Source organism: Eretmochelys imbricata, chromosome 2, assembly GCF_965152235.1.
Source record: "Eretmochelys imbricata isolate rEreImb1 chromosome 2, rEreImb1.hap1, whole genome shotgun sequence".
In the NCBI taxonomy this organism is placed as follows: domain Eukaryota; kingdom Metazoa; phylum Chordata; order Testudines; family Cheloniidae; genus Eretmochelys; species Eretmochelys imbricata.
The window spans coordinates 114083161-114096183 of NC_135573.1; the positions used below are offsets into that span (position 1 = coordinate 114083161).

General features: G+C 42.5%; 1 protein-coding gene across 1 annotated transcript; it reads left to right on the forward strand.

The window, feature by feature from the left end:
- The first annotated feature begins 160 nt into the window (after window positions 1-160).
- On the forward strand, window positions 161-7170 carry GCM2 (glial cells missing transcription factor 2). Its single transcript, XM_077809117.1, has 5 exons — window positions 161-259; window positions 2646-2898; window positions 3356-3468; window positions 5914-6039; window positions 6289-7170. Exons 1-5 carry the CDS (start codon window positions 161-163, stop codon window positions 7168-7170), a joined length of 1473 nt encoding a protein of 490 aa, XP_077665243.1.
- The last annotated feature ends 5853 nt before the right edge of the window (window positions 7171-13023 follow it).

Below are 13023 nucleotides of genomic sequence, written 5' to 3' on the forward strand. Positions count from 1 at the left end.
AGCGCTGCACGCGCCTGCCAAACTCAGCGCCTTGGCCAAGCGGTAGCTGCCCTGCACGCCGCTTCTCCTTCGCAATTCGGTGTCTGTTAAGTCCTCCTCCCGTTTGCAGACTCTTGCTGCGTAGCGTCCCGGAGCAGAGGGGGCAGCTCCCTGCCAGCCGATGGTGAACATGTCCAAGGGCCCCCTCGAAGACTCGGACTGCGTGTGCTCCTACGGGATGAAGCTAACGTGGGATATCAATGACCCCAAACTGCCCCAGGTAGGAGGGAGAGAAGGGTGGTTGCTGCTGTGGGTTGGGGGAGCAGGGATTTGATCTCTCACGGCGATGCTCTTCGCTCGGCTCTAGCCGGCCCAGAATGAATGAGGGACCATTGCCCCAACCGAACAGCTGATATTTGCGTTTACAGAATTCAAGCACTTCTTTAAAGCGAACAAGGACTTGCTCCAGAACTGGACAGCCTGCAACCCTGGCTGCCTCGGGGCACTTGGAAGTCCCATGCACAAGAGACGTAGATTCTGGACTCTGGGTAACGGTTTTAATAAAACTGGTTTAAAGCCCAGAGTTTGTCTCATATTGGCAAATTAGATCGGTGAGGTTAAGTGGACTGGGGAATCGGAATGAAGACAACCGGGAATCTGAAGTTGTAAAGGAAAGAAACCAGAATTATTCTTCTGCTGTATTTGTTTGCTCGATGGTTTTGGTCTTTGTGGTTTCTGAAATTGGTCAGAGAAGAAACGAGATCTCAGAGTGATTGCTATATTTTAATTCTGTGCTAACAAGAAATTATACCTGCCTTGTTTCTCTTCAAAGGGATAGACTGTGTATGTTTGGATAGTTGTGTGCCTGGTGATATCGTTGTATATTTGTTTATTAGGCTACTTTACTTAGACTGGTATAAACCGAGAAAGACAGAGTGGGTGGGGTAATATCTTTTATTGGACCAACTTCTGTTGGTGAAAGAGACATGATTTCCCGCTACAGAGCACTGGGAAAGGTACTCAGAAATGCCACCGCTAAATACAAGGTGGAGCATATTGTTAAGCATGCGGATATCAACTAGTGATTTGTTGAGAATGATGGGGGACGGTCACATTTTAATCCTTCTTTATAATTGTATTCAGGTACTTTCATATATATTTAAGTGCTTAGAAAACATTTATGAGTGCCATAGAAAGCCCCCCTTAAAATAAGTTTAAAATTAGTTATTACTGTATGTCCAGTGGAGAAATGGTTCCCAGACCAATATTAAAACAAAAGCAAAGTTTCAGGACCCTCTTCCCACCTAGCTATAAAGAAAGGGAGACTGGTCTCAACCTCCCTGAATCTTTTTTTTGACTGACCACCCCCCACCCCTGGCTGCGACCCCAAGTATGAGAGCTCATGCAATAGGGGATGAAGCTGGAAGAAGAGATTTCCTGACTTTACCTACCCAATATCCCTTTTAGCCTCAGAACTTTCAGTCTTTGATTGGATTCTATAGAATATAAAGTAGGATTTGTTATATAATTCAAAAACAAATGGTTCTTACTTTTCTTTACTGCAGCTATAAAAATCTCTTTCATTCTACCATTTGTCTAATAAATTACATTTTGGTTGGTAACTCTTTGAAAGCAAGTCTTAATATCCCAATTTCAAAACATACTTCTTTTAAACTATATTGAGTATATTCCACAAATATAATGATAATCAGTTAACATTATTTTGGTAGAGGGTTTATTCAGGTCTTATTAGATACATTTTAAGAAATAGTGGTATAACCAAACTTGTTCTCAGAATATTTCTGGTTTTTATTAATCTATAAATGCTAAATCCTGAAACAGGTATAGCATAAGAGAATGAGAGCTGGAGATTATATTTGTTCTTGTGCAGCAAACTGTTTATTAAAGTTCCTGTTACAGGCCAATCAGTTACAAATGTCAGGTTTCAGAGTAACAGCCGTGTTAGACTGTAATCGCAAAAAGAAAAGGAGTACTTGTGGCACCTTAGAGACTAACCAATTTATTTGAGCATAAGCTTTCGTGAGCTACAGCTCACTTCATCGGATGCATCCGATGAAGTGAGCTGTAGCTCACGAAAGCTTATGCTCAAATAAATTGGTTAGTCTCTAAGGTGCCACAAGTACTCCTTTTCTAGTTACAAATGTGTAACCCAAAGAGTGTTGTATTGCAAAGGTTTCTGATCACGGGCCTACATAATGGACCGATCACAGACAGTTTTATTATGGATGGTGATGGGCAAGATGGAAGGAGCTCAGTTTGATTCTCACAACCCAGATTAAGTTTACAGGGCTAGCAGTTTTTTTAAAAAAATTCTTTTTGCTTGTAAATTGAGCACACTAAATTTGGAGTTATTGAGAGGCAATAGGCATAGAACCCGACAATGTTATTTTTACAGAGTTATGTTTTAGAATAGAGCTGTGCTTTAAGGACAGTATTATTTCCTTTTGTTGTTCTAAATTTACTGCTCTTTAACTTCCTTAGGTAACTTCTTGTTATGTATAATGGGACAGGATAAAAAGGATAGACTGAGTAGTTTTTACTATGCTGAGATACTCTGTTAATACGTTCTCACTCTTTCTCGCTGGTCTCCACTTCCCTCTTCCTTTCTATTGTTGCCCCTCTCCCCTAACCCAATTGTGGTACAGGAGCCCAAGCACTTTGATGGCTTCCAGGAGTGGCCAGATGGCTATGTGCGATTTATCTACACTGTTGAAGAAAAGAATGCACAGCGGCATCTCAGTGGCTGGGCCATGCGCAACACCAATAACCACAACTGCCAGATCCTCAAGAAGTCCTGCCTTGGAGTTGTGGTTTGTGCCAGGAACTGCACGCTGCCGGATGGTACCAGGCTGCAGCTCCGACCTGCTATCTGTGACAAGGCCCGCCAGAAGCAACAAAGTGAGAGAAGTCTGAGGGGCAAGACTCCAAAGACTGAAGCATTCTTTTCAGTTGGTCCTGATTTCAGACCCAAATGAACCCAAGTCCCACTTACAGACAGTGCTGACTTATCCTGCTCTTATTATTAGTGGCAAAGAGGGTGTAAAGCAGTAGCTCCAAATTTCAAAAATGTGTGTGTCTGGTAGATAGTCCAGCAGAGACGGGCCTACATAATGGACTCAGATTTAAATCTAAACATCCCTGACATCCAAAGTGAATATATCAGGTATTCATCTTGAGTCCATTAGTATATAGCTCAGCTATGCTTCTTGGTGTACCTTATATTGTTTGAATATTATACTTTGATTTGGAGTTTAATTGAAGGATCAGTTATAGAGTGGTTGAATCCAACAGTGTTCTCAGCTGATTTCTCCATTTTAACCATGCTCTTCAATACCAGCCTTATCTGATTTCACAGAGAAAGCCTGTCCAAACTGTAACTCAGCCCTAGAGATAATTCCTTGCCGGGGACACAGTGGCTACCCAGTCACTAACTTTTGGAGGCTCGATGGCAAGGCAATATTTTTCCAGGTAAGCTAGAAATAGTCCTTAAACTTACCTTCCTTCTTATTATTGCTATGGATTTATAAAAGCTCTTGATGAATATTACATACAATTACAAGCATGAGGCTTTTTCTTACCTTCACACATTTCTTAAAATAGAATTTCATTAAAGGCCAAATGCTGTAGTCCTTGCACAGATAAGACTTCCAGCCCTTACCATGGGCTGAATCCCATATGACTTAAAGAAGAAACTCTTCTGCTGAATTTCATGCATAAATTGTATGGAGTCAAGTAAAATGGGAGATTTGCCTGCACAAGGACTGACCAGGATTTAAATATGTCTCTTAATTAGATTTTACACCATTAAAAGAACTTTCATTTAATTGATCGTTTGATTAATTCAATGTGTAGGAATTAACATCAGCAGTCTACACTTAATATTTAACTTTTCCTGAATTAAGAGGAAAGTGAAGGGAAAGCTTGGCTAGTGTGGTACACTGCATAAATGTGATTCCTCTGATCATGTTCCCTAAACTTCTGTGTGTTCCAAAATATTCCCATTTTACTGTTCAAATGTTACTTCACAGAAGGGCAGAAACTGAAAAGCATATTTCTTTAGCAGAATAGTCACAGATTACAAAAAACAATTTTACTCTTTCTATTCAATACAGGGAGATTTTTATACGCTATTTTAGTTATTCCTATACTTAACTTTACCCATCTGAGTAGTGCCATTGAAGCTAATGAAGCGTGAGCATAACTGTTTGCAGGACTGGGGCCTAAATCTAAAGGAACTGCTTCACTGAGGCTCAGTAGCGCTGGTTGCTTTTTAAAACTTACATGGCCTGAGTAGCATTTAGATTAAAAATCCATATTTAATATGAACATTCATAAATTAAATAGCAAAATGATAGTATCCTATAGCAGATTTTTGTTATTTCAGAACATGAGGTTTCTTTCTTCACCAATAGGTTCATATTACAATAGTGATCATCATTCCTGCAAACACTTAAGCATGTAAATAGTCACATTGATGTGAAAGAGGATCAGGATCTAAAACTAAGACAAAAATCACAACTATAGAAAGGTAGAGAGATGAAAGTTTTAGATAGAACCATACTCCTTTTAACAGAAGAGCAACTCTGGATGTCCTTCCACAGAATGCATTTCAGTTCTGCTTGAGAAGAGTTGTTTTTAAAGTAAAGAACGTTTGTCAGCAAGTACAGTGCAAGCTCTTTAAAGCTTATGTATACTGTTTAATGGTGGCTGTTATGAAGCAGAACTAAGATTCTGAACAGCAGAACTTTCCTCCCAGATCCTCTCAGCTACTCCTGAGCTCCATGGCTGTGGACAACATCTGTATTCTCCGTCATCCAAATCCAGAATTTTGGGGTCATATTTGACTCTTCCCTCCCTTTTCCTTCCCACCCACATGCAGGTGGTGACCAAATCCCATTGCTTAATTCTTCACAGCATCACTAATCTGCAACCTCCCCCTTCTCTCCACTCTAATGGCTAAATTACTGGCCCACGCTAAGGTCATCTCACACCTTGCACTGAAATCTTCTCCTCAGTCTTCTTGTTACTAACTTCACCCCATTTCCAATCCATCCATAATGCTGTTACCAAAATCACTAATCTCCCGTATCACTGCAATCATGTTACCTTCTCCTTTGTGTCATTTCTTTGGCTCCCCATAGTGCTGCCCATTAAGTTCAAGCTTCACAGCTTTGTTCTTAAGCCTCTTCATCACATCTACATCTACATGTCTGAGCTGGTCCCCTTTTGTATTCCATATCAGCCATCCCCAGCCCCCTTTGCCTGCAATGCCAACCTCGATACCCTCTCTGCCTCCTTCTGCCACAAACGCTTCCATGTTCTCTGCTGTGCAGCCCCTTTTGCTTGGGATGCCCTTTTGAAATCTATTCTTCAACCTCTATCTGCATCTCACCTCATTCACTCCTAAAAACTCAATTATACAGCATGGATTAAAATAATTCTTTGCCTTGTTTAAAAATAGACACAACATACAAAACATTTGAACTATGAAGCCATCTGTCTGCTTACCTGAGTAACCATGTCATCATACCTCCATAACACATGCTCCTCTATCTGTCTCCCCTTCCCAGGGGAGATGGAACAATTTGTATAGTGGGGATGCTGAGAGCCATTGAACCAAACTGTAAACCCTGGATATAATGGAAACCACTTCAAGCCAAAGGAGTGTGGCCACACCCCCCACTTCCCTAGTTCCAGCACCTATGCCCCTTCCTGGTGTATGTTACACTTTTCTAATAAGTCCGTTGTTTATACGTAAGTTGTTTGAGCATGCACTTTTCTTCTATCTTTTCTGTGACGCACCGAGCAATCTTGTGGGTGCTATAAAATAATAAATGATAACCATAAGCTTTAGTTGCCTACTTATTAATGTCTTTAGATAAGCAAATTATTAATGTGTTAATGCTACTGCAGGCCAAAGGAGTCCATGACCACCCTAGACCAGAGAGTAAATCAGAGACAGAGGCAAGAAGAAGTGCCATTAAGAAACAAGTGTCCTCTTCTCACCTTTCCCAGAAAAAGAGGCTTATAGACTCAGAGGTAACTAGAGCTGGATTTTCATTATGAAGATGGTGTAACCATGTACTGTAAGTCATAAGGTATAACAAAATCCTTACAAGACACCACAGCAGCTTGCTTTGCTCCTATGCGCAGAGGGGGTTGTTAAAGCAGTGAAGAGGCTGTCAAAGCTGCAAGGAGCAATAATACTAGTAAGCCTATAGAGCTGTGTGTGCATGTGTACAATATTTATTTCTGGATCTCAAAGACCTGTTTTCATATTCTTTTCAGACAAGAAGGTATCATGATAGCAGTGGTCATTTCAACAACATTCATCATTTGTCATGCACGGAAGGCCCAGAAAAATTCAGTATCATTACAGACACCAGCTTCCCAATTGCAGCTCAGCCTTACCCTGAATTTCAAACTACAGACCCTTACAAAGCTACTTATGACTCAGCCAGCCTCCAAGGGGACACGGCATCACCATTCCAAAAGTGTCCTAACCCAAGAATCTTTCTACCTAGGCCGGGGGGCTATGAATTTGAAGTTCCTAGTTATATAAGTTCTAGCTCATATCCAACATTTTACAAAGATTTGGCAAATACCCCAGTGGATACAGATCCCCTTAATTTGACTGGACTTCAGTATAATGGTAATTCATTGAATGCCCATGATAAGAACTTTGATAGTGGACATCATGGACTGAAACACATTTTGGGGAAAACTGGTTATGGAGATAGGAGTGACTATGGACAGATTCAAGCAAATGCTAATCCCCCTTACTACAGTGGGGAGTATCCTTGTAGGTACAGTAGCAATCCCTCTCCAGCTGCCACAGCTTTACAAACTGTTATTACTACAACTACTAAAGTATCCTACCAGGCCTACAAGCCCTCTGTGGTGAAGTACCGTGACCACATGTGTGATGTAAAAAATCCTCAGAACTGTACCCATACAGCAGAAAACATCTCAGGAACTGTTTATCCAGGGATAAAGATTCAAGAAGACTGTAGTGTGGTCAAACCAGCTTTGTTTTACCAGCATGATCCAGTTCCCACAAAGTCAGAACAAGGGGAGACTGTGGATACATATCAGTATGGGCCAAACCCAGGAAACAGCTGCTCTGAGCATGAAGGACAGTCATTCAGATTTGAGAGTGGTGAATACTAAATGCCATGTGTTTTAATACTAATCATGTGACTACTAAACCCTGGTGATTGGAAGTTAGGGTGATCAGATAGCAAGTGTGAAAATAAGGACACTTTTTTTCAGGGTGTGTAGGGGTGTATATAAGACAAAACCCCAATATTGGGACAGTCCTGATAACATGGGGATGTTTGGTCATGCAATGGGGAGTTTGAGGACTGGCAAGCAAGCAAAACATTAGGACAATTTACTTAGTCGTGACATATGCCTTTGTGGAGATCTGCTGAATGTCTCAGGTCCCATCCATGCACAAAAGTTCAAATTAGTCCCTTCTAGTCTCTTACATGGTGTGATAGTGAGGCCTAGTCCAAAATATGGCCCCACACTGAGCCAGGTCAGGATTAATGATCTACTTTGGAGACAGGGACTTAATAAACCCCCTTCACAATAGCTGCCAAAAACGTCAAGCCCTGAGGGAGGGCCCTTCATCTGTGACTAATAATCAACAAGTAAGAAGAAATAAGAGCGGAGGGGACTCAGTTTATGAGGCCTGAAGACTGCAGTCAGCTGGTGAGAGGAAAGACAATGGGAGGTTGGGTTCCTCAAAGAAGGAGAGAATCTCTCATTAGTATGTTTGCCGATATGGTGAGTAAGAAAGACTAGCTTAGGTTTCCCTGAAGTAAGGGGAAAGGCTAGCAATGTCCTGTATGTTCCTCTTTGCTTCCCTGTGTCATGTCTAAAGGCTGTCCAGTCCTCCCACCAGAAAAGGAAGACCTAGAGATGGACTAGATCAGTGGTTTTCAACCTGTGGTCCGCAGACACCTAGGGGTCCGCAGAATATGTCTAAGATTTCCAAAGGGGTCTGCACCTCCAACTGAAATGTTTTAGGGGTCCGCAAATGAAAAAAGGTTGACTAGATGACCTCTGGGACTGACCTGTCAATACCTGGCTTGGAGGCAATAAGACTTATAGGCAATTTTTCCAACAGCACCCACAGATGTGTCTTTCTTCTTGACTCCAGCTTGGCATTCTACTGATGCACATATGGTTTTATTAAACCATTTGCAATGTGACTCTTCCTGTTCAAACTGGTTAGGGAAACTGACCGCACCTTCATGACCTCTAGGTATGATCATAACCACTCATTATAGATAAAACAAAGCTCCATCTGGTACAAAATGCAGCAGCCCACCTATTTAGCAACACTGATCACCATGAACATATCACTCTTGTGCTCCATTCCCTGCCCTGGCTCCGTGGCTCCCCACTGAATGCAGAGCCACCTGAAAGGTCTCTTTCTTGCCTGGGACTTCTCCTAGCTACCTGAGAGATCACTTCTCCCTTTCCCACCATAATCTCCCATGACAACTATGTTCTACTGGTAAAATGAAAGAAGCCAACCAACAGTGGGAGGCTTGTGAGTGCAGGAGACAGAACTTACACAGGAGCTAGAGCTAAACAAAGGACACACATAGACACAAATCCCCAAATCCTATAAACTAAACAAGCTTGTTCTCTTATAGGCCGGGAAGGAAAATAGAGAAAGTTGCTGTTATTTCTATGCTTAAATATTTGGAAAACACTCAGATAGTATGGTGATGGAGGCTATCTAAGTACTGAGAAAGACGTTAAAATAAGTTAACAAGGACTCTGTGTGAACACGGTTTGTTCTAACACAGTTTAAACTCGAGTATGACAGGTCATTTCTTTGTGTTAGTTACCAACGCCCCGATCCACAAAGGTACTTAGGTTCTTAAACCCAGATTTAGGCACCTACGTCTCTGTGATCCACAAAACTGCTGCCAAACCTGTAGGTGCCTAAACTCACTCAGGCACCTAAGGTTTCAGGGTAAAAGTTCCCTCAGCACCTAATTTTCTGCCTCTGAGCATGTGCACTGCTGCCTCCTTCTAGGCATCTGGATGCTTAAGCCCCACTGTGATTCACAACCTCGGGGGAAGACAGGCATTCCTCTGCCTAAGTTGCATGCAGGGCCTGATCCAGCATGCTCCAAGGTTGCCTACCAGATTGAGTCTCATTTAAAATTTGGTAGCTTGGGCTTCCTCCTGCATCTAGGGCCCAGATATCCCCTACCCCACCCCTCTGGTTAAGGGGACCCAGGTTTCTCCCTCTTGCCCTGCTCCCTGTGTGTGGGGCCAGGCTGCCTCTCACCCTGGGAAGACATGCACCCCATGCCTCTGCTCTTGGGCAAGGGCCTTGGACTTTCTCTGGAAGCGTGTGTGTGTGCACATGTACTTCCATCTCTCCTCCCACTCTGCGCAAAGCCTGCCCCCCATTCTGCCCCTCTGTTCTGGGGTGGGTCAGGAAGATGTTCTGCCCGAGGCAGAGTCATCCCTTTTGCCTCCAGGATCCTCTCATAAAGGGAGGTTGGCTTTTCTCTCTCTCTTTTGTGAGGCAGACTCACCCGCACCCCGCACCCCCCCACCCCACACACAACCTTTCTCTGGGAAAATGGGATCTGGGCTGCCCACTCACCTATTGTCTCCACCACCGCACCCTTTCACCAGTGACCATGGGCTCTACCAAACCTCACCGGGCTTCTCCACTTCAGCTCCTATTTTTCCCTTTTCCTGCCCATCTGTGCATTTGGTGCGGGGGCAGGGAGGTGTTTAGGTTTTCCCCTTCCTACATTTTCTAGGAAGGAGAACTCCTTCTCCCCCTTTGCAGAGTCTGGTAATGTCCGGGCTTCCTCCCCTCCCACAGGGCAGAGACACTGACAAGTCTACTGTACAGGGAAATACATGGCTAATTATTAGGGTACACTACTGTTTTGCATGAAACTGACTTATTACTAATGAATGTAAGAAGTGTTATGCGCAATATAAGGATATGGTGATGTTTACCTTACCTTATCTGTAGTGCTAGACCTAATAAAAAACATACTGGCGACAGTTGCATTCATTCTCCTCTTTACTCGCTCTCACATATGAATGTCAGGGACAACATATCTGCACATCAACTCTTTGGATGAGAGGACAGATAAAACACTCCCATATGTAGTCTGCTTTGGAAAATACACAACATAAAGACAATTGCAACCCCTACAACAGTTTAACGCTAAGATCAAGTGTCTACTTGTTTGTTTATACATTTGCAGGATTAGCTTTAAAAGCATCTCTCTCAGGCCAAGCAGCATCCTGGAAGAAGAAACGTTCCCCTTCAGTCCTTATAAGCAGCTCCCTTTCCATTAATCATTCCCTTAAAGCTTGGTTTCTGGTCCTGCCTCAAGCAGATGAGCGGGCTGCCTCATCAGCCCACATTGCATTTTATTTTGTACATCTTAGTCTAGCAAATTCCAGTTATCGTGGCAAAGCCTTAGAAAGTGGTAGCTGTCAAACCTCAGCCGCCTGGGGCTCCAGTTTCAGATGAACTATGAGGGCACTACTGAGGAAAAGTGCCAGCTGTCCCCATATCCAGGCTGCCTTTTAAATGAAACAGAGCATTGGTCTTAATGGCAAAGTTTTCAAGCCCTATTTTTAAATGGATCTGACCCACAAATGTCAGCCTGTTTAAAAATACGGTTACAAGCTGCCACAAGCCAGCTGAGTTCTCTTTCAGCCTGAGTTTTTTGTTTAACCCCAAGAGATAGTTTGATGCTGTTTTCAAACAAGCCACAGAAATATACTGAATCATATGCCTACACTTCTACATTGTTTTGTGGTCCATTTAGTCTTACTGCTATCTTCAGTGGCAAACGACTACATTGGTAAAGACTAAAGAGAAGGATGCTCTAATGGTTAGTGTGATAGCCCAGGCCTTGGGAGGCCTGAATGGAAGTCCCTGCTCTGCCACAGATTTCCTATGTGACGTTGAACAAGTCATTAAGCTTCTTTCTACCTCATTTCCCCCTTTGTATGGGGATAATAGTACTTCACTACCTCACAGGTGTATTGTAAATACATTAAAGATGGGAGATGCTCAGACCCTGTGGTAATAGAAACCATGTAAATACCTCATAGATAGATGTATAACTAATACTAGAGTTTCTGCCACCCCTCTAGTTATAGATGTAGAGTACCCTTTTTCTTTCAAGATGTAGGGCCAAATTCTGCTCTCAACTACACCAGTGGAAACCAGAGTCACTCTATGGAAGTCAGTGGTGTAACAGAACAAAACTTAGCTTGTATGCCTTTTTCTCCCCTCCATTTTTCTTAGGGGAAGCAATAGAATACAACAGAATTATACCTGCTCATGAAAGAAATAAGTGTTTTCTGAAGAGCCGCACTTAACAGAATGTGGAGTGCTTTTCTTGGGATGCTGTAGAGTTTTCTAAAGGGCCGGCTGGCTTAATGGATGGCCCACCACAAGTTTAACAGCTCTTTTCCACAACTAAGGAGCCAAAGCATGCCTTTAGACGTACCTACATAGTTTCTTACTAACAATGGCAGCCATGCATGTATCCAAGAGAATTTGGAATGCTATTTTTTGACATGTCCTTCCCTAAAGGTGAGGATGGAAGATTAATCACTGTAGTTGTATTGAAGGTTAATGCCTCACCTGTCTGCAGCAGAATCAATGAGAATATTGTATTGTTTTATGTCTGATTAGCTGGATGTTCTTCCAGACTTCACCTCTGAGGAAAAGGTGGTAGGCACAGAATATCTAACCTGGCATTGTGCAGACATTACAGGGCCTTTCCCATGCATAATAGGGCCTATCCTCCACAGTGCTGGACAAAGGGAAGTTTACAGAGTTTCTGTGGCCCCTGAAACCATGAGGCTTATTATCCTACACTGGATGGGCCCTTAACGAATAAGACTCATTTCAAACTCCTGACGTAAAGACAGGATAGTATTTTTGGAGAGGTGGGGTTGAAATGGTGTTGTTGGGCTCCTAAACAAAAATGAAGTCAATGGGATCTGCAACTAGTCAGCATCTTAGAAGCCATAATATGGAGCCTGGCTTTAGGAACCCATGTACATGCCTCCATTTTCCCAACTGTATAATAGGGTTGATACTTGCCTATTGTATAGAAGCATTGGAGGACTGATTAATGGCTGTTGTACAGTATTATGTTTAGAATTGTGCAAAATGTTGTGTGCATTTTAACCTGATGTCTCAAAGAGGGAATGCAGGAGTCCCAATTCTTCAGTGAAATCAGTGGGCCTACACAGCACATATTTTAGCTCATGTCATGCAAACTCACACAAACAAACAGAAGCCAAATTAAGTTTGCAGAACCCCCACAGCATTTCACACAGCTCTAATAATAGAGGACAAGTTTGTTAAGAGCTCAGTTTCTAGCACACAGGTTGGCATGAGAGCAGGGTGTTGATATCTTTAAAGATCACGAGCAAAGAAGCATCACCATCAGCTTTCAACGGAAAATAAGAACTGTTGGCTCTGTGCATATTTTTGTGTAAAATGAGTCGGGAAGCAGGTGCAGGAAGATGCTCTCTCAGGTCCTTTTGCAGGGGTTACAAAGTGCATTGCTCTTCATGGATCTCTTAGTCTCAGGCTGTTATCTTTCCTTTAGTGTCCTGGTTCATAGCGAGAGCAAAGCACATTACCTCTGTTATGGCTATAGGATGAAATGAAGTGCTAACTGATTGGTACATGTTGTTGGCTTCACTCCTTTGTGGGGTATTGCTATTTGGTGTAAATAAGGACAGTGCCTCCTGAGATTGTTCTGTCCTTTTACATGTGAAACACTAAGGACTGGTACCAAAGCACAAAACATGAACAGAAACAAGTAATTGATAACTGGGCCTGATTGTATATTTGTTGCACCTGTAAAACTAGCATTCACGTCAATTCAAGATCAGATCTATAGCTTGTTCCATAGCACTTCAATATTATTAATCATGTTGATTACAGTAGTACCTAGGGACCAACCAATGACAGAACCCCATAGTGCT

Bases quoted from the DNA above. Each gene is read 5' to 3' on its own strand.
- GCM2 (XM_077809117.1), top strand. From the start codon at position 161: ATGGTGAACATGTCCAAGGGCCCCCTCGAAGACTCGGACTGCGTGTGC. The intron at 260-2,645 runs GTAGGAGGGAGA...ATTGTGGTACAG, and splicing joins ATGACCCCAAACTGCCCCAG to GAGCCCAAGCACTTTGATGG. The intron at 3,469-5,913 runs GTAAGCTAGAAA...ATGCTACTGCAG, and splicing joins GCAAGGCAATATTTTTCCAG to GCCAAAGGAGTCCATGACCA.